General features: G+C 43.3%; 1 protein-coding gene across 1 annotated transcript in view; it reads right to left on the bottom strand.

Annotated features, from left to right (window-relative positions):
• The window catches only part of LOC132870701 (NACHT, LRR and PYD domains-containing protein 3-like), a 129851-nt gene that overhangs the window by 89137 nt on the left and 21140 nt on the right, over nt 1–19574 (bottom strand). The window contains exons 5-8 of the mRNA XM_060904501.1: nt 17280–17333; nt 15252–17042; nt 12088–12282; nt 10199–10372 (exon numbers count right to left, since the gene is read on the bottom strand). Coding sequence (XP_060760484.1) covers nt 10199–10372; nt 12088–12282; nt 15252–17042; nt 17280–17333 — 2214 coding nt within the window. The remainder of the gene's footprint in view (nt 1–10198; nt 10373–12087; nt 12283–15251; nt 17043–17279; nt 17334–19574) is intronic.

Below are 19574 nucleotides of genomic sequence, written 5' to 3'. Positions count from 1 at the left end.
CTTGAAAAAACTGTACAAAATCTCAGTTCCTCAACATCTGAACTGGACATTCTGCCCACCAACTTTTTTAAGTCTGTTCTTCATCTTATAATTACAGATGTGCTTCAAATCATAAATACATCCTTGGAGACTGGTGTTGTTCCTGTGTCCCTAAAAAAAGCTGTTGTAAAGCCCCTTCTTAAAAAAAATAATCTGGATCCTTCAGTGTTAAATAATTACAGGCCAATATCAAATCTACCATTTATCGGGAAAATCCTGGAAAAAATTGTCTTCAATCAATTAACTGCCTTCTTGATATCAAACAGCCGTTTTGATAATTTTCAGTCAGGATTTCGTGCCAATCATAGCACTGAAACAGCGCTGATTAAAGTTATAAATGACATACGTCTTAATACTGATGCAGGCAAAACATCGGTCCTGGTATTACTGGACCTCAGTGCAGCTTTTGATACTGTTGATCACAACATACTGCTATATCGACTTGAACACTGGGTTGGATTGACTGGTAAAGTTATCAATTGGTTAAAATCATACTTAAAAGATAGAAGCTTCTTTGTTACCCTGGGAAATTGTTCCTCAACGTCAATGCCCTTGACCTGTGGTGTCCCCCAGGGGTCGATTCTTGGACCATTACTTTTCAACCTTTATATGCTCCCACTTGGGCAAATTATCAATAAAAATTCAATTTTGTATCACTGCTATGCAGATGATACCCAAATTTATTTTGCTCTATCACCAAATGATTATGCCCCCCTTGAATGTCTCTACCAGTGTATCGATCAAATCAATAGCTGGATGTCACAAAATTTTCTTCAGCTGAACACAGATAAAACAGAAGTAATTCTATTTGGAAAAAAAGATGAAAGACTCAGGATTACCACTATTCTTGACACAAAAGGGATTAAAACTAAAGAAATGGTTAAAAATCTTGGTGTTTTCATTGACAGTGAGCTAAACTTTGACAGTCACATGAAAGCAATCACTAAAACGGCATTTTATCACCTAAAAAACATTTCCAAACTAAGAGGACTTATGTCAAAACATGATCTGGAAAAACTAATACATGCCTTCATCTCTAGTAGGGTTGATTACTGCAATGGCCTTTTCACAGGCCTGCCAAAAAAGACCATTAAACGACTTCAGCTGGTTCAAAATGCAGCGGCGAGGGTTCTCACACGAACAAAAAGAACAGAGCACATTACTCCAATTCTAAGGTCCCTTCACTGGCTTCCAGTAAGTTACAGAATTGACTTTAAAGCATTGCTGCTGGTGTACAAATCTCTAAATGGTACAGGGCCCAATTACCTCTCTGATATGTTGCAGCGGCCTAACCCAATCAGATCTACCAGATCGCAACAGAAAAATTTACTATTAAAACCAGTTGTTAAAACAAAGTGTGGTGAAGCAGCTTTTAGCTACTATGCAGTACAGCTATGGAACCAACTGCCAGAGGACATTAAAAATGCTCCTGCTGTTGGCAGCTTCAAAACTAGGTTAAAGACCAAGCTGTTTTCAGATGCTTTCTGTTAAATAATTAATATTTTACATTTTTTATAATCTTTTTCTCTGCATGTTTTAAATTTATTTTAACTTTATTCTATTTTATTCTGCTAGTTTTTTTTTCTCTTTCTCTTTCTTTTTCTCCTTTTTCTTTTTGGCATTTTAATATTTTATTTCTACTATTGTTTAATTCTTTTAATTCTTTTAATTCTTATAATTATTTTAGAATAAAGATAAAATTATTTTATGTAATTTTATTTCTCTATTGTTTACTGTTTTTGTTTTTACTTCTGTAAAGCACATTGAACTGCCATTGTGTATGAAATGTGCTATATAAATAAACTTGCCTTGCCTTGCCTACCGAGTCGGGGCCCATTAAAAAAAAATCCCCAATTATTTTGGCTCATCTATTCTATTAGAATCTAATAATCTACTGTAATGTGTATGCATGGGATGCGACATCACTCCCTGTTACAGATGGGAATTTAAATAAATGCAATAAAAACTCATTTTTAGGTTGTAGGTATTGTATTTAAAGCTGTATGGATGCAGGTCATTCTCAGTCAGAAGGGGTTAATGATCCAAAAGTGGAGTCTGATCCATTCACACAAGAACTTATTGCCATGTTTGTGTTCAGCAAACAAGCAGGTTATTAAAACCAAGAAGTCCACTCAAAAGAAGTGGATCTAGAAACCACTCCGAAGGATTTTTCATATGAAAGAAAAATTTACCACCTAAATTTGACATTAGTAGAATAAACTGTGATTATATAGTAGCCGTAACTAAATACAAAGACAATAATTATGCATACTATTAATTAACTTACTGTGAAGATAATCAACAGATTTTCAGCTTTTTTTTTTTTAAGGATTGTGTCTATTTTAGTTTTTTGTATTTGTAATTACAACCCCGATTCCAAAAAAGTTGGGACAAAGTACAAATTGTAAATAAAAACGGACTGCGATAATTTACAAATCTCAAAAACTGATATTGTATTCACAATAGAACATAGACAACATATCAAATGTCGAAAGTGAGACATTTTGAAATTTCATGCCAAATATTGGCTCATTTGAAATTTCATGACAGCAACACATCTCAAAAAAGTTGGGACAGGGGCAATAAGAGGCTGGAAAAGTTAAAGGTACAAAAAAGGGACAGCTGGAGGACCAAATTGCAACTCATTAGGTCAATTGGCAATAGGTCATTAACATGACTGGGTATAAAAAGAGCATCTTGGAGTGGCAGCGGCTCTCAGAAGTAAAGATGGGAAGAGGATCACCAATCCCCCTAATTCTGCACCGACAAATAGTGGAGCAATATCAGAAAGGAGTTCGACAGTGTAAAATTGCAAAGAGTTTGAACATATCATCATCTACAGTGCATAATATCATCAAAAGATTCAGAGAATCTGGAAGAATCTCTGTGCTTAAGGGTCAAGGCCGGAAAACCATACTGGGTGCCCGTGATCTTCGGGCCCTTAGACGGCACTGCATCACATACAGGCACGCTTCTGTATTGGAAATCACAAAATGGGCTCAGGAATATTTCCAGAGAACATTATCTGTGAACACAATTCACCGTGCCATCCGCCGTTGCCAGCTAAAACTCTATAGTTCAAAGAAGAAGCCATATCTAATCATGATCCAGAAGCGCAGACGTCTTCTCTGGGCCAAGGTTCATTTAAAATGGACTGTGGCAACGTGGAAAACTGTTCTGTGGTCAGACGAATCAAAATTTGAAGTTCTTTATGGAAATCAGGGACGCCGTGTCATTCGGACTAAAGAGGAGAAGGACGACCCAAGTTATCAGCGCTCAGTTCAGAAGCCTGCATCTCTAATGGTATGGGGTTGCATTAGTGCGTGTGGCATGGGCAGCTTACACATCTGGAAAGACACCATCAATGGTGAAAGGTATATCCAGGTTCTAGAGCAACATATGCTCCCATCCAGACGACGTCTCTTTCAGGGAAGACCTTGCATTTTCCAACATGACAATGCCAAACCACATACTGCATCAATTACAGCATCATGGCTGCGTAGAAGAAGGGTCCGGGTACTGAACTGGCCAGCCTGCAGTCCAGATCTTTCACCCATAGAAAACATTTGGTGCATCATAAAACGGAAGATAAGACAAAAAAGACCTAAGACAGTTGAACGACTAGAATCCTACATTAGACAAGAATGGGTTAACATTCCTATCCCTAAACTTGAGCAACTTGTCTCCTCAGTCCCCAGACGTTTACAGACTGTTGTAAAGAGAAAAGGGGATGTCTCACAGTGGTAAACATGGCCTTGTCCCAACTTTTTTGAGATGTGTTGTTGTCATGAAATTTAAAATCACCTAATTTTTCTCTTTAAATGATACATTTTCTCAGTTTAAACATTTGATATGTCATCTATGTTCTATTCTGAATAAAATATGGAATTTTGAAACTTCCACATCATTGCATTCTGTTTTTATGTACAATTTGTACTTTGTCCCAACTTTTTTGGAATCGGGGTTGTATTTGTGTTAGGACTTGAACTGTTTTGGCCTCTAGAGGCCGCTGTTATTTCCTTTTCGTGTCATGTTTATTTTGGCCTCTAGAGGCCGCCACTGTTCCTGTGTTTTGTGTTTTTGTTAATTGCCTGTTTAGTCCTAATTATCTTCACCTGTGTCCTTAATTAGTTTGTGTATTTATACCCCTGAGTTCAGTCCTCTTGTCACGGAGTCTTTGTGCTGTTATGTTTATCTCCAGTTTTCTTTGTACTGTGTTTTTTGTTTTGCACTTTGCTTTTATTTTTGGAATTAGTAGTGACTGTGTTTTGTGGATCTTCTGAGCTTTTGCATTTTTGCCTTTTTCCTTTTGAACTTTTGAATTATACTCTTTGTTTTTGTTTTTTTTTTGTTTTGCCCTGGATTGTATATAGTGTACATAGTATAAATAAACCTTTTGTTACTTTTTCTACTTCTGCCTCACGCCTCTGCATTTGAGTCATCCCCCTGGTGGCCTAGTGGGGGTTTGCTGGATCATCACACCAATGAACCAGGTTCGAATCCCAGCAAAACCCTAACAGAAAGACTCCGTCATGACCGACTCAGCAGAGGCTGCTTCAACTGTCTACCCGGCCAACCTTCAGGGAATTACGGCAGCTTTGACACGCTTCGGAGCAACCATGGACGCTCATGGACGTACGCTCACCAGCCAACGTGAGGCCCTTGCTCGCCACGAGGAACTGCTTCAGCAAATCGGGAAAACCCTGGCACAGCTGACATCTCTGCCTGCATCTCCTGATCCAGCTCCAGCTCCCGCTCCTGTGCCTCCTGCCATGCTGCCTTCTTCACCTTGCGAACCCAGCCTTCCTGCACCACAGAGGTACGACGGCAAGCACAGTGAGTGCCGAGAGTTCCTTACCCAGTGTCAACTCACCTTTGAGCTTCAGCCTACCACCTACACTACGGATCGCCGCAAGATTGCCTTTGTGATCACCTTATTAGCTGGTAAGGCGCGAGCCTGGGCTACTGCTATCTGGCAAAGACAGGGACCTGAGTGCCTTGATTTCCAGCTGTTCTCTGAAGAGATGCTTCGGGTCTTCGATCAGGCGGACATCAGTACCGACGCAGCCCGAAAGCTCATGTCCATCCGGCAAGGAGGAAGCGTCGCAGATTACGCCATCTCGTTCCAAACGCTCGCAGCAGTAAGTGGATGGAACGAGACTGCCCTGGTGTCAGCCTTCCACCATGGTCTGTCTGACCCCATCAAGGACGGTCTGGCCTCTATTGGATGCCCAAGTGACCTCGAAACCCTCATCTCACATGCTATTCGTCTGGACAACAGGATGAGAGAACGCCACCAAGCCTTGAGACCCCCCAGCCTCCCTACCTCTACCTGGAAACCATCTACCTCTTTCAGTGACTGTCCAGAACCCATGCAAGTGGGTCGTACTCGCCTCTCCGCATATGAGAGGGCGCGCAGAAGGAGGGACAAGTGCTGCATCTACTGTGGCAAGCCGGGTCACTTCCGAGCATCATGTCCCGAACTCTTGGGAAAAGAACCGCCCCGTACAGCCGAGGGAGGGTTGTGACGGGGCCTACCCTCTCTCCCGGACTCCCTGGCCAAGGAATCTACATCCCGGTCTCCATCTCCTGGGGTGAGTCTGTCCACTCTTGTCAAGCTTTGATAGACTCAGGGGCGGCTGGGAACTTTATGGATATTCACTTTGCCCAAAGCATCAATATACCTACTGCACCTCTTGAAGTCCCTCTGTCTGTGTCTGCCCTCGATGGCCAAGCGTTAGGTGATGGAAGAGTCACCCAAGTTACTTCTCCAGTCTTCCTCCAGTCTCAAGGTCACAAGGAAGAAATATCCCTGCACCTGATTCCTTCACCTGAGTTCCCAGTTATTCTAGGCCTTCCTTGGCTTACTCGCCACAACCCTCGCATAGACTGGGTAACAAGCCAGGTTGTGGAATGGGGCCCTGCATGCCATGCCTCTTGTCTGCTCTCTAGCTCTCCTGTGTCTCCTGCCGAGCCCCCTGATCTCACCGAGTTATCTCAAGTTCCCACTGAGTACTGGGATCTCAAGGAGGTATTCAGCAAGAGCAGGGCCGCCGTTCTTCCTCCGCACCGGGCCTACGACTGTGCCATCGACTTGCTCCCTGGGACTACCCCTCCTCGTGGCAGACTGTTTTCCCTCTCTCAGCCAGAACGCAAGGCCATGGAGGAATACCTCAAAGACGCCCTGGTCTCTGGGTTCATTCGACCCTCCACCTCACCTGCTGGTGCCGGCTTCTTCTTTGTCGGCAAGAAGGATGGGGGGCTTCGACCATGTATTGACTACAGGGGCCTGAACAAGATCACTGTGCGCAACCGATATCCCCTTCCGCTGATGTCCACTGCTTTCGACCTGCTCCAAGGCGCCACCGTCTTCACCAAGTTGGACCTACGGAACGCATACCACCTCATCCGTATCCGACAGGGAGACGAGTGGAAGACTGCCTTTAACACCCCGTCTGGGCACTACGAATACCAGGTGATGCCCTTCGGACTCACCAACGCACCAGCTGTTTTTCAGGCCCTAATCAATGACGTCTTAAGGGACATGATTAACCTGTATGTCTTTGTCTACCTCGATGACATCCTTATCTTTTCCAAGACCATGCAGGAGCACCGCCACCATGTCCGCCAGGTTCTCCAGAGGCTGCTACAGAACAATCTGTTCGCCAAGGCCCAGAAATGTGAATTTCATGTTCCCGAGGTCTCCTTTCTGGGATTTATTGTACGGACAGGCCAACTCCAAATGGACCCTGCCAAGACCCTGGCCGTCCGGGACTGGCCTACTCCCAAGTCCGTTAAGGAGGTTCAGCGGTTCTTAGGATTTGCTAACTTCTACCGCAAGTTCATCAGGAACTTCAGTTCTGTAGCAGCACCCATGTCAGACCTCACCAAAGGGACAGGTGGATCTTATGGCTGGTCTCCTCAGGCAGAAAAGGCATTCAAAGACCTCAAGGACCACTTCTGCACGGCACCCATTCTGGTCCTCCCGGACACCTCCCAACCATTCATCGTGGAGGTGGACGCCTCGGACAGTGGTGTCGGCGCGGTGCTCTCTCAACGTTCGGAAGGAAAGCTGCACCCCTGCGCTTACTTCTCCCACCGCCTGAGTCCTGCGGAGTCCATGTACGATGTGGGGGATCGAGAACTGCTAGCGGTCAAACTGGCCCTTGAGGAGTGGAGCCACTGGCTGGAGGGAGCGCAACATCCATTCCTGGTTTGGACTGACCACAAGAACCTGGAGTACCTCCAGCAAGCCAAGAGACTTAACCCTCGACAGGCTAGGTGGGCCCTGTTTTTCAGTCGGTTTGACTTCACCCTCTCTTCCCGCCCCGGCTCCAAGAACACCAAACCTGACGCACTGTCCAGGTTGTTCTCTGCCACTAACAGGGAGAATGAAGTCGGGCCTATTATCCCTGTGTCCCGGATTGTGGCCCCTGTCCGCTGGGGTATTGAGGAGGCTGTCCGACGAGCCCAACGCCAGGACCCCGGTCCTGGGACAGGGCCACCGGGCCTCTTGTACGTCCCACATCAAGCCCGGGCCAAGGTTCTCCAGTGGGGTCACTCTTCCCCTCCCACCGCCCACCCGGGAGCTCGGAGGACCCTGGACTTCCTGAAAAGACGCTTCTGGTGGCCTAACATGGAGCAGGAAGTAAGGTCATTTGTCCTGTCCTGTGAGGTTTGCACCAGAACCAATAACCCACGACAGCGTCCCCAGGGTCTCCTGCATTCCCCGGCGTCCCTGGTCCCACGTGGCAGTCGACTTCATCACGGGTCTCCCTGAGTCACAAGGTAACACGGTCATTTTGGTCATTGTTGACAGATTCTCCAAGGCCTGCCACTTCATACCTCTGTGCAAACTCCCCTCTGCTCTTGAAACAGCGAAACTTATATTTAATCATGTCTTCCGAGTCTTTGGTCTTCCACAGGACATCGTCTCAGACCGAGGGCCCCAGTTCTCCTCCCGAGTGTGGCACGGGTTCTGCAAGGTCATCGGAGCCACTGCCAGCCTCTCCTCGGGGTTTCACCCACAGTCCAATGGTCAGACGGAGAGGCTCAACCAGGACCTGGAAACCACCCTGCGAGGCCTGGCTATGGATAACCCGACATCGTGGAGCACCTGGCTGCCATGGGCAGAGTACGCCCACAACACCCTGCAGTCATCGGCCACCAAGCTGTCGCCATTCCAGTGCCAATTCGGGTTCCAGCCACCTCTGTTCCCGGACCAGGAGGAGGACGCGGGGGTGCCCTCGGTCAACCAATATGTGAGACGGTGTCGCAAGACCTGGAGCAAGGTCAGGAAGACTCTCATACAGACCTCCAGAACCAACCAGACTCAGGCCAACCGCCATAGAAGACCTGCACACACTTTCCGCCCTGGGCAGCGGGTTTGGCTGTCCACTAAGGACCTTCCGCTGCGGGTGGAGAACCGCAAGCTTGCTCCTCGCTACATTGGCCCCTTCAAGGTGGTGCGCAAGGTGAACCCTGTCTCCTACCGGCTCCAGTTGCCCCGGACTCTGAGGATCAACCCCACTTTCCATGTTTCCCTGTTGTGGCCTGTTCTGACGTCTACGTATGCCCCTGCCCCTAGGAACCCCCCACCCCCCCGCATCTTCCAGGGGCAGACTATGTTCACTGTGCATCGCCTGCTTGACTCCCGCCGGGTCCGCGGCGGGTTGCAATATCTGGTGGACTGGGAGGGCTATGGTCCTGAGGAGCGCTGCTGGGTTCCTGCTCGGGATGTCCTTGATAAAGAACTGTGTCGGGACTTCCATTCGGCCCATCGCCCTGGGAACGTCAGGAGACGCTCCTAGAGGGGGGGGTCCTGTTAGGACTTGAACTGTTTTGGCCTCTAGAGGCCGCTGTTATTTCCTTTTCGTGTCATGTTTATTTTGGCCTCTAGAGGCCGCCACTGTTCCTGTGTTTTGTGTTTTTGTTAATTGCCTGTTTAGTCCTAATTATCTTCACCTGTGTCCTTAATTAGTTTGTGTATTTATACCCCTGAGTTCAGTCCTCTTGTCACGGAGTCTTTGTGCTGTTATGTTTATCTCCAGTTTTCTTTGTACTGTGTTTTTTGTTTTGCACTTTGCTTTTATTTCTGGAATTAGTCGTGACTGTGTTTTGTGGATCTTCTGAGCTTTTGCATTTTTGCCTTTTTCCTTTTGAACTTTTGAATTATACTCTGTTTTTTTTTGTTTGGCCCTGGATTGTATATAGTGTACATAGTATAAATAAACCTTTTGTTACTTTTTCTACTTCTGCCTCACGCCTCTGCATTTGAGTCATCCCCCTGGTGGCCTAGTGGGGGTTTACTGGATCATCACACCAACGAACCAGGTTCAAATCCCAGCAAAACCCTAACAATTTGTATCTGTACAAATTGCTCTGCTGATCAACTTATTGTGTTTAAATAAAGTTATTCATTCATTATGAGGTGGAAAATTATCCTTCTGTTGAGTTCCCTGACGTCTCAAACTACCTGGTGCTGCAGACATCGTTCTACACGGAGACACAGATTAAAACCTGGGAGAACATGGAGGAGAACAACTTTTTATACGTGTCTGGGTTAAAGATCTGGGGATCAGGACACTACAAGATAAATCCTGTATCGTTGTTGCCCGGGTAAGGAGGAGTTTCTGGGTTTTTGGGTTCGCATCTTTGCGATGGTTGCTATGACGCTAAAAGTTTTGGCATCAGGTGAAAACAAACGACTGCTGCTCAATTCCCAATCCTCCCTGATCTTCTCTTCCAGCAGGCATCACAGATCCATAGAATTACCCACAAATTCCCCCCCCCCGTGTATATTCCCGAGATCGTTTCCACCATGTCACTGCTGCTTTAAACCCTGCAGCTCACACAAAGGGCAGTTAGTTTGTGTCTCAGGTGCAGTTTGTGTGATTAGTTACAGTATTGTAGTAAATTTCACAGTGATTTCAGACACATTGCAGTCGGATCAAGTCCCGTTTTGTGCTGCAGCTTCTCACATACAGTATGTCCATCTGACCCAAAGACTCTGTGACAAATCATCAGTGTGCAGTGAAAAGAAACAATCTTCCTCCTCAGGACATTGATGATGAACCTAAAACCTCGGCTTCAGTCTCACTATTAGAGAATGTGTCTTACTGAGGAGCAGGTCATATGACTCTCAGAGAGATGATCTTACCCCAGTGTCCCCAGTTTACAGTGAGGATTCTCCAGTACAGCACAGAGACGCTTCACTCCTGAGTCTCCCAGATTATTAAAGGACAGATCCAGTTGTCTCAGGTGTGAGGGGTTTGATCTCAGAGCTGAACTCAGAGCAGCACAGCCTTCATCTGAGACACCACAACCACACAACCTGCAGAGACACAATGACACACACTTCATCAACAGATTTTCATATTGGTGTAATTCTTACTTTAAAGATGATGAGTGTAAAATTAATTTTATTATTCAGAATGTCATGAGGATTTAATCCCATCAACAGATTTTCATCTTGGTGTAATAGTGGTTGTGAAGATGATGTCTCTCATGTTGGACTGTCTCTATTCTCTTCACCAATAACAAGCTATTATTAATAATGACTCAAACATTATCACTGTTGCTGACATTAAGTTTACTCGAGGTGCAAATGATTCAGCAAAAAGTCAATAATTTAAAGGTTTATGTGAAGAGTCAGGTTTTGTAGAATTTATCTCTGCTTGATTGGATTTTTAATGATCACATATTTAACTTTAAAGACAATTATTTCTTTAAAGTAAAAGTGATTCTGAGGAGAAATGATCAATTCATGACTAATGTTACTGCATGTTTTACTTTTACAGAAATTTTTAATTGATGAACAACACTGTATACAACTATTAAATGCTGCTTTAGTGAGTTATTGTGACTCTCAGAGAGATGATCTTACTTCAGTGTCTCCACTTTACAGTGAGGATTCTCCAGTACAGCACAGAGACGCTTCACTCCTGAGTCTTCTAGTTTATTCCCAGTCAGATCCAGTGTCTTCACAGTCAGATGCAGTTCTCTCAGACTGGAGGTTTCTGAGTTAAGCACTGAGACCAGAGCTTCAGCGCTTCTCCCTTCAATTGTATCACAACTGATCCTGAAGGAAATAAAATAATACATAATAAACTCACACAAATGATCAAACAGGTCCTCAAATCTTTCACTGCACCATTTCATTTTCATAAATGACAAAAGTACAAACTCCGAGTCGACAATACACTGAAATGCTGTAACAGTAATTCACAGTTTGAGCTGTTCAGATTTGAGTTTTCTGCTGCGCACGTCATCACTGACACATGGGATACGAGTACATACATGTTTTACATCCATCCATCATCTGTAGTCGCTTATCCTGTACAGGGTCACACACAAGCTGGATCCTATCTCAGTTGACTATGGGTGAGAGGCGGGGTACACCCTGGACAATTCACCAGGTCATCACAGGGCTGACACAAAAGACACAAACAACCATTCACACTCACATTCACACCTACGGTCAATTTAGAGCAGGGGTGCCCAAATTGATCCATAAAGGGCCATGTGGCTGCAGGTTTTCATTCCAGCCATGCAGCAGCACACCTGATTTGGCTCATTCAATCAACTGAACTGTCTTCACACAGTCAAATACTTGCAGCCACACCCACCCTTGATTAAAGGGTGGGTGTGTCAGTTGATTGAATAAGCCAAATCAGGTGTGCTGCTGCATGGCTGGAATGAAAACCTGCAGCCACATGGCCCTTTATGGATCAATTTGGGCACCCCTGATTTAGAGTCACCAGTTAACCTAACCTGCATGTCTTTGGACTGTGGGGGAAACCGGAGCACCCGGAGGAAACCCACACAGACATGGGGAGAACATGCAAACTCCGCACAGAAAGGCCCTCGTCAGCCACTGGGTTCAAACCCAGAACCTTCTTGCTGTGCGGCGACAGTGCTAACCACTACACCACCGTGCCGCCCGCATGTTTTACTTTTACAGAAAATTTTAATTGATAAACAACACTGTAAACAACTATTAACTGCTGCTTTAGTGAGTTATTGTGATTCTCAGAGAGATGATCTTACCTCAGTGTCTCCACTTTACAGTGAGGATTCTCCAGTACAGCACAGAGACGCTTCACTCCTGAGTCTTCTAGTTTATTCCCAGTCAGATCCAGTGTCTTCACAGTCAGATGCAGTTCTCTCAGACTGGAGGTTTCTGAGTTGAGCACTGAGACCAGAGCTTCAGCGCTTCTCCCTTCAATTGTATCACAACTGATCCTGAAGGAAATAAAATAATACATAATAAACTCACACAAATGATCAAACAGGTCCTCAAATCTTTCACTGCACCATTTCATTTTCATAAACGACAAAAGTACAAACTCCGAGTTGACAATACACTGAAATGCTGTAACAGTAATTCACAGTTCGAGCTGTTCAGGTTTGAGTTTTCTGCTGCGCACGTCATCACTGACACATGGGATAAACACGCAACATCAAATCTGATCACCAAATCGGGAAATAAGAGTCTGATCTAAAATATTTATAAGAGGAGAAAGGAAAAGAGTTTCAAAAGTCAGGTTTAGATGAAGCATGCAGAGTTCGAGGCAGAGTCATATTTATCTGAACAGATCAGACATTTGATTTGTTCTCTAATTAGTGAGCGACTGAAATGATCACAGCCCAGTGCTGAAGGAGTTTTATGGAGATACTCATGATGAACTCGTTAGCTAACAGTGTGTGTGCGTGTGTGTGTTCGTGCCCAGGTGCTCCTTATTTGTTCCTGGTGCCAGTGATTTACAGACTGGACATGTTCTTCCCCTTACACTCTGTGTGTTGTCTCTCCCTGTCTGACCTGAAATCAATAAATCACAGAGCTACAGCAGGGAAAAGAACAAAAGCTGTGAAGGTCAACAGAATTTTTTTTTTATTTATAAATGATATCAGGATATTAAAATGAAAGAATAATTAGCATGTAATAAATTTATATTATGATCTCATAAAAGTAAATAAGAATGGTGTTTCTAATGAGTTCTCTGTGAAAGTCTGTTTTCACCACTTGAATAAAACCTTTTACCAGTTCATAACAGGCCTCAACATAAACTTTTGTCACCTTTTTCCCAAATTTCCTCAAAATTTTTTTTTCCCTTGTGAATTTCCTTTTGCCCTAAAATTTTGCGGTATTTCGGCAAGTTTTCAAGTGCACGGTTCAAGGCAACACTGGTATGTTTTCTCGGGGTATAATTGAGTTATTTAGACAATCGTAGATTGAAAAAAAAAAAAAAACAACCCACCATCTTTTTTTAAAAAATACATTTATTTCTGCAATAGGAGACAACAAGTCCTGAAAAAATGAAACATAAATCAATATCACATATGTAAGACTTACATATGGTACGAGTACATAATACGTCTTTTTATTATAAGTTTCGGAGACAAAACACACTTTGTCTTGCCTCACAATGACTATCAATATTGCAAAGATGAATTATAAAACTAAAAACATTATAAAACAGGAGTGTGTACTGCAGTACTGTCTTATCATTCAGTCTGCCGTTGCATTCAGGAGGAAATTAAACAACCTGTCCTCCTCATCTACATCAGCTTCCTGTGCAGCCTCTGCAAACTGTGGGCACCGTTCACGCCGTCCCTCCGTCCACCATAGGTGGCCTGCCCTCTCAGCAATAAACGCATCAAGATCCAGGCCCTGTAGAGCAGGGGTTCTCAACCTCTTCTGCTTTAAAGCCCACCTATTCATACTTGCACCGAGTCGGGGCCCATTAAAAAAGATCCCCAATTATTTTGCCTCATCTATTCTATTAGAATCTAATAATCTACTGTAAAGTGTATGCATGGGATGCGACATCACTCCCTGTTACAGATGGGAATTTAAATAAATGCAATAAAAACACATTTTTAGATTGTAGGTATTGTATTTAAAGCTGTATGGATGCAGGTCATTCTCAGTCAGAAGGGGTTAATGATCCAAAAGTGGAGTCTGATCCATTCGCACAAGAACTTATTGCCATGTTTGTGTTCAGCAAACAAGCAGGTTATTAAAACCAAGAAGTCCACTCAAAAGAAGTGGATATAGAAAACACTCCGAAGGATTTTTCATATGAAAGAAAAATTTACCACCTAAATTTGACATTAGTAGAATAAACTGTGATCATATTGTAGCCGTAACTAAATACAAAGACAATAATTATGCATACTATTAATTAACTTAATGTGAAGATAATCAACAGATTTTCACCTTTTTTTTTTTAAGATTGTGTCTATTTTAGTTTTTTGTATTTGTAATTATTTGTATCTGTACAAATTGCTCTCCTGATCAACTTATTGTGTTTAAATAAAGTTATTCATTCATTATGAGGTGGAAAATTATCCTTCTGTTGAGTTCCCTGACGTCTCAAACTACCTGGTGCTGCAGACATCGTTCTACACGGAGACACAGATTAAAACCTGGGAGAACATGGAGGAGAACAACTTTTTATATGTGTCTGGGTTAAAGATCTGGGGATCAGGACACTACAAGATAAATCCTGTATCGTTGTTGCCTGGGTAAGGAGGAGTTTCTGGGTTTTTTGGTTCGCATCTTTGCGATGGTTGCTATGACGCTAAAGGTTGTGGTAACAAGTGACTGCTGCTCAATTCCCAATCCTCCCTGATCTTCTCTTCCAGCAGGCATCACAGATCCATAGAATTACACACAAATCTCTCTCTCTCTCTCTCTCTCTCTGTGTATACGCGCACGCTCTGTGTGTATTTGACAGGGTGGGGGTGTTTAAAACAACAACAACACGCTGTCCTTTTGTCGACTTAATTGTATTTCGATCAGCATTTCTACAGGCTCTGTATCATATTCTACACACTATCCTACAGGTTCAAAAAGCAAGTCACTGCATTCAGTAGGTTGTTTCCGACTCATTAGATTCTGTAAATGCATCGTGGCAACAATCCAACAACACCTTGATATTAAAAAGAAAACAAAAAGAATCATGAAAAAGTATTTTTGAAGACTGAAGTGTTTTTAAAAGCAAATCCTCCAGTACTGGAACTCAAGTAAAAATTCAACTGAACAGCTTTCCCTTGTATTGGAGTAACATTTGACCAGGAGGATCTTTACTTTCACTCGAGTAATGGAGTTGTGGATTTTGTCCCAAAGTGCAGATTTGTCTAAATGCTTTCAGTTTCTCTCTTTCTAACAGTGGAACAGTAGAACAGGTATATTCAGCTTTACTTACATTGCTTTTCTGGATGCTGCAATCACAGGCATCACCTTCACAAGAACCTCATCTGGTATCTTCTCTGTACTGGTATATTTACTCAGGTCAAACTCCTCCAGCTCCTGTGCTGAAGTCAGTAACACAAACACTAGAGCAGACCACTGTGAAGCAGAGAGTTCACTTTGTTTTCCAGATTTCAGGTAGCGTTGGATTTCCTCCACTAGAGAATCATCACCCAGTTCATTCAGACAGTGGAACAGATTGATGGATTTTTCTGCAGGAAGATTTTCACTGATCATCTTCTGAATGTACTGAACTGTTTTCCTCTTTCCTGTCCGGGAGCTACTTCCTGTCTGTGTTACTAAGGCACATAAGAGTTTCTGACTGGACTTCAGTGAGAGACCCAGAAGAAAGCGGAGGAACAGATCCAGATGTCCAGTCTGACTTTTTAAGGTCTGATCTACAGCACTCCTGTGTACATCTGAAATTGTCTGAAAGTACAGAAAATGCAAAAAACTGGACCGACTCGGAACAAGAACATTTCTCTTTTCCTTCATGAAGGTCAGATGCACATACAGAGCCGCGAGATGCTCCTGAATGCTCAGATGAACAAAGCAGTACACTTTACTCTGGTGAAGCCCAACCTCCTCTCTGAAGATCTGCGTACACACACCTGAGTACACTGCTGCTTCTGTCACATCAATGCCACACTCTCTCAGGTCTTCCTCATAGAAGATCAGGTTGCCTTTCTCCAGCTGCTCAAAAGCCAGTTTTCCCAGTTTGAGAAGCATTTCTTTATCACTCTCCTGCTTCTTTGAGTACTTTCCTCTGATGATGTTTGTCTGAATGATGAGGAAGTGTGTGTACATTTGAGTCAGAGTCTTGGGGATCTCTCCACTCTCTGCTTCACCCAACATTCTCTCTAGAACAGCGGCTGAAATCCAGCAGAAGACTGGGATGTGACACATGATGTAGAGGCTTCTTAATGACTTCAGGTGTGTGATGATCTTCTTGGCCAGGCTCTGATCACTGACCCTCTTCCTGAAGTACTCCTCCTTCTGTGGGTCACTGAACCCTCGTACCTCTGTGACTCGATGGACGTACTCGGAGGGGATTTGATCAGCTGCTGCTGGTCGGGATGTGATCCAGATGAGAGCAGAGGGAAGCAGATTCCCTTTGATCAGGTTTATCAGCAGCACATGCACTGATGTTGATTCAGTGACATCACACACTCTCACTGTGTTCTGGAAATCCAGAGGGAAACGACACTCGTCCAATCCATCAAAAATTAACAGAACCTTTCCCAACCCGGACATTTCTGTTTCTTTGGTTTCCTTGAAACAGACATGAAGGAGCTCCATCAGACTCAGTTTTTGGTTCTTCATCAGATTCAGCTCTCTGAAAGGAAGTGGAAATATGAGGGGGACATCCTGATTTGCTTTCCCTTCAGCCCAGTCCACAATGAACTTCTGCACAGAGACTGTTTTTCCGATACCAGCCACTCCCTTTGTCACTACAGTTCTGATGGGTTCGTCTTCTTCAGATAAGGGCTTAAAGATGTCGTTACATTTGATTGGTGTTTCCTCTGTTTTTTTTCTCCTGGATGCTGCCTCGATCTGTCTCACCTCATGTTCTTTATTGACGTCTCCCCTGTCTCCCTCTGTGATGTAGAGCTCTGTGTAGATCTCATTCAGGAGCACTCGGTTTTCCTGCTTTATTATCACTTCATTTAAACACTGAAACTTCTTCATCAGGTTTAATTTGAACTTTTTCTGGACTTCATTTCCAGCAGCAGATTCTGGGGCGTGTCTGTGTGACAGGGTGAAGTAGAAAGACATGGTGAGACATGGGCTCCAATTATTAGAGTTTAAGATCACAGTTTTTCTGACTGGTTTCCACAGAGAGTTCTTTATGATGTTCTCACTGTGCATTTGTTTTATTCTTCTGTATGTTTTCTATAATCTAATCAGTCTCAATGAAATAACAGCAGAGAGGTTTATAATACCAGTGCGTCAGTGGGAGTCATGGTGTTGGGTTTGATCTTACCCTGCATCTGTGATGAAGATCTTTTCTCTTCTGTCTCCTGCCTTCTGTAAAACACTAGGAACAAAACATTGTTGCTGTTAAAGACAATAACTTTCATCACTTTAAGCCTACAATCTAAACTTTAACCCTAATTTTATTACAATAATTCTTTATGAGTGCATTAACATTTAGAGAGCACAGTGCTGAATACAACAACAAAAATATTGTGGAACTGGAGAAAAAAAATAGCTTTTCCTTCTTATATGGTCATTAGGGATGGAACAGAATATCACTCCATCATGCAGAATGAACAGATAATGTGTTTTAAATGGATACAAAAGCAGATGTGTATTTTTCAGAAAGCCGGCCAGAAATGTTCACAGGTATAAAATCTGTAACTGGATCCAGAATTAAACTCCACCCTGGATGATCCACCAGTCCATCATTTTAGGGGCAATTTAGTGATCAGTCGACCTACTGACATGTTTTTGGGAGGTGGGAGTTCAGGTTGAGGAAAATGCTGATGTTCATTATTATTAATAAATACTGTAATGTCAGTGATGTGATTTATGGTAAATAGTCATTGTGTTCATATAAAGGGTCTCCATTTTCTATAATATTTTATAAAAGCACTCTGACACATCGGTTTTCATGGAGACACAGCCAAGTAACAGTGATCTCAATGGGGCCAGGATTTTAACCGTAAATGTTTTATTATTATTATTATTATTATTATTATTATTATTATGTTGTAGTAGTAGTAATTCAATATTGTTTTTGCTTATATTAGCATTTAAGACGTTACCTGTAAAACATTTGACCTTCATAAATGTTTACACTCCTCAAAAGCATTTCCTGAAAGTCTTGCTGAATTACTAAAGACTAAGAAACTATTATATCATAAAAGCTGTACAGTAGACTTCTGGTAATGGCGGCGCGCTGAGTAGTCGTGGTTTCTCTTGCTCTGTTGCTAATCCTACAAGTTGAGCACTTTAAACATTCCTAACCGCCTTTAAAAGTAAAAGATTTTGTGATTTAGGCTTGAACAATCAAACATGACAAGGACAAAGAACAAGCATGAGCTAAAGTGAAATGGAGGGCTCCTTAATGAAGAAAACATGTCGACAGCTAACTCCGAAGAGAACAGCGATGCTCCACCTGCACAGGTGGGCAACACCGACTCCATCGAAAGCACAGAAAATCCCTCTACCGCGGACATCATGAAGGCTATACTGTCATTCAAACAAGACTTTCATACAGAAATGGAAGGGGTATTGGCAGCTATCAAGAACGTGCAATCTGACATTAAAGAATGCAGCGGCCAAGGCAGAGCAACGCATTTCTGCAGTGGAGGACACCATTAACAAACTGCAAGCGACGGTGGCCAAACTTGAGAAGAAGGCTGAAAGTTTAGCCAGTAAAGTGGAAGACCTGGAGTGCAGGAGCCATCACAACAATGTGCGCATACTGGGCATACCTGAGAAAGAGGAGGGATCCAACCCATGCTCGTACATGGAGAAATGGATTGCGGACAATCTGGAGATATTGGCCCCGGTTCTGGAGAGAGCCCACCGCTTACCGAACCAAAATCCTGGTTCTACGCTGAGAGCACTCATTGTGAAATGCCTTAATTATAAGGATAGATAGGGCATACTTCGAGCCACCAGGGTGAGGAAAAAAAATTAATTAATAAATTTAAAAAAAAAAAAAAAAAAGAGAGATAATCTACAAAAATAATAAAATCAGATTCCTCCCGGATTTGTCTGCAGAAGTTTACAAACAACAGAGACAGTACGACAACATGAGGAAAAAGCTGCGGGACAAGGGGATCCTCAAACACCGCATCATCTTCCCTGCCAGGCTGCTGCTGACTCACAGAGCGCGAACAACCGTCTTTGACAGCCCGATGGATGTGGATAAATACATCAGGGAGTTGGGGGAATCGGAGCCTGGAGACAAATTAACTAAGGGACTACAAACTCATCACTACAGTTAAGGTGTGATTTCTCTTTGTGATGTTATGAAACTCCATTCTTTAAGGTTAACATTTACAGCAAATTTTCTATATTCATGTTAATAACAGGAAGGATAGGAATTAAATCTAAACCAACAAGCAACACTAGCAAGAGAGTTAAATTAATCAGAAGAATGGTTCCTCATCGTAGAGTGGACCTGTTCAGAGTGTTCGAAGGAAGAAGTTTGATAAGGGTTGCCCTAGTGTTCAGTTGGGCATTTGTGTGTTTGGGGTGTTTGGGGAGGGAAATCTCTCTTCATGTGCAGCATGGTACCAACTTTATCAGATTTAATGCCTTTTCA

Source organism: Neoarius graeffei, chromosome 22 (assembly GCF_027579695.1).
Source record: "Neoarius graeffei isolate fNeoGra1 chromosome 22, fNeoGra1.pri, whole genome shotgun sequence".
Taxonomy (NCBI): domain Eukaryota; kingdom Metazoa; phylum Chordata; class Actinopteri; order Siluriformes; family Ariidae; genus Neoarius; species Neoarius graeffei.
This window is presented reverse-complemented; position numbering and strand designations above follow the sequence as displayed.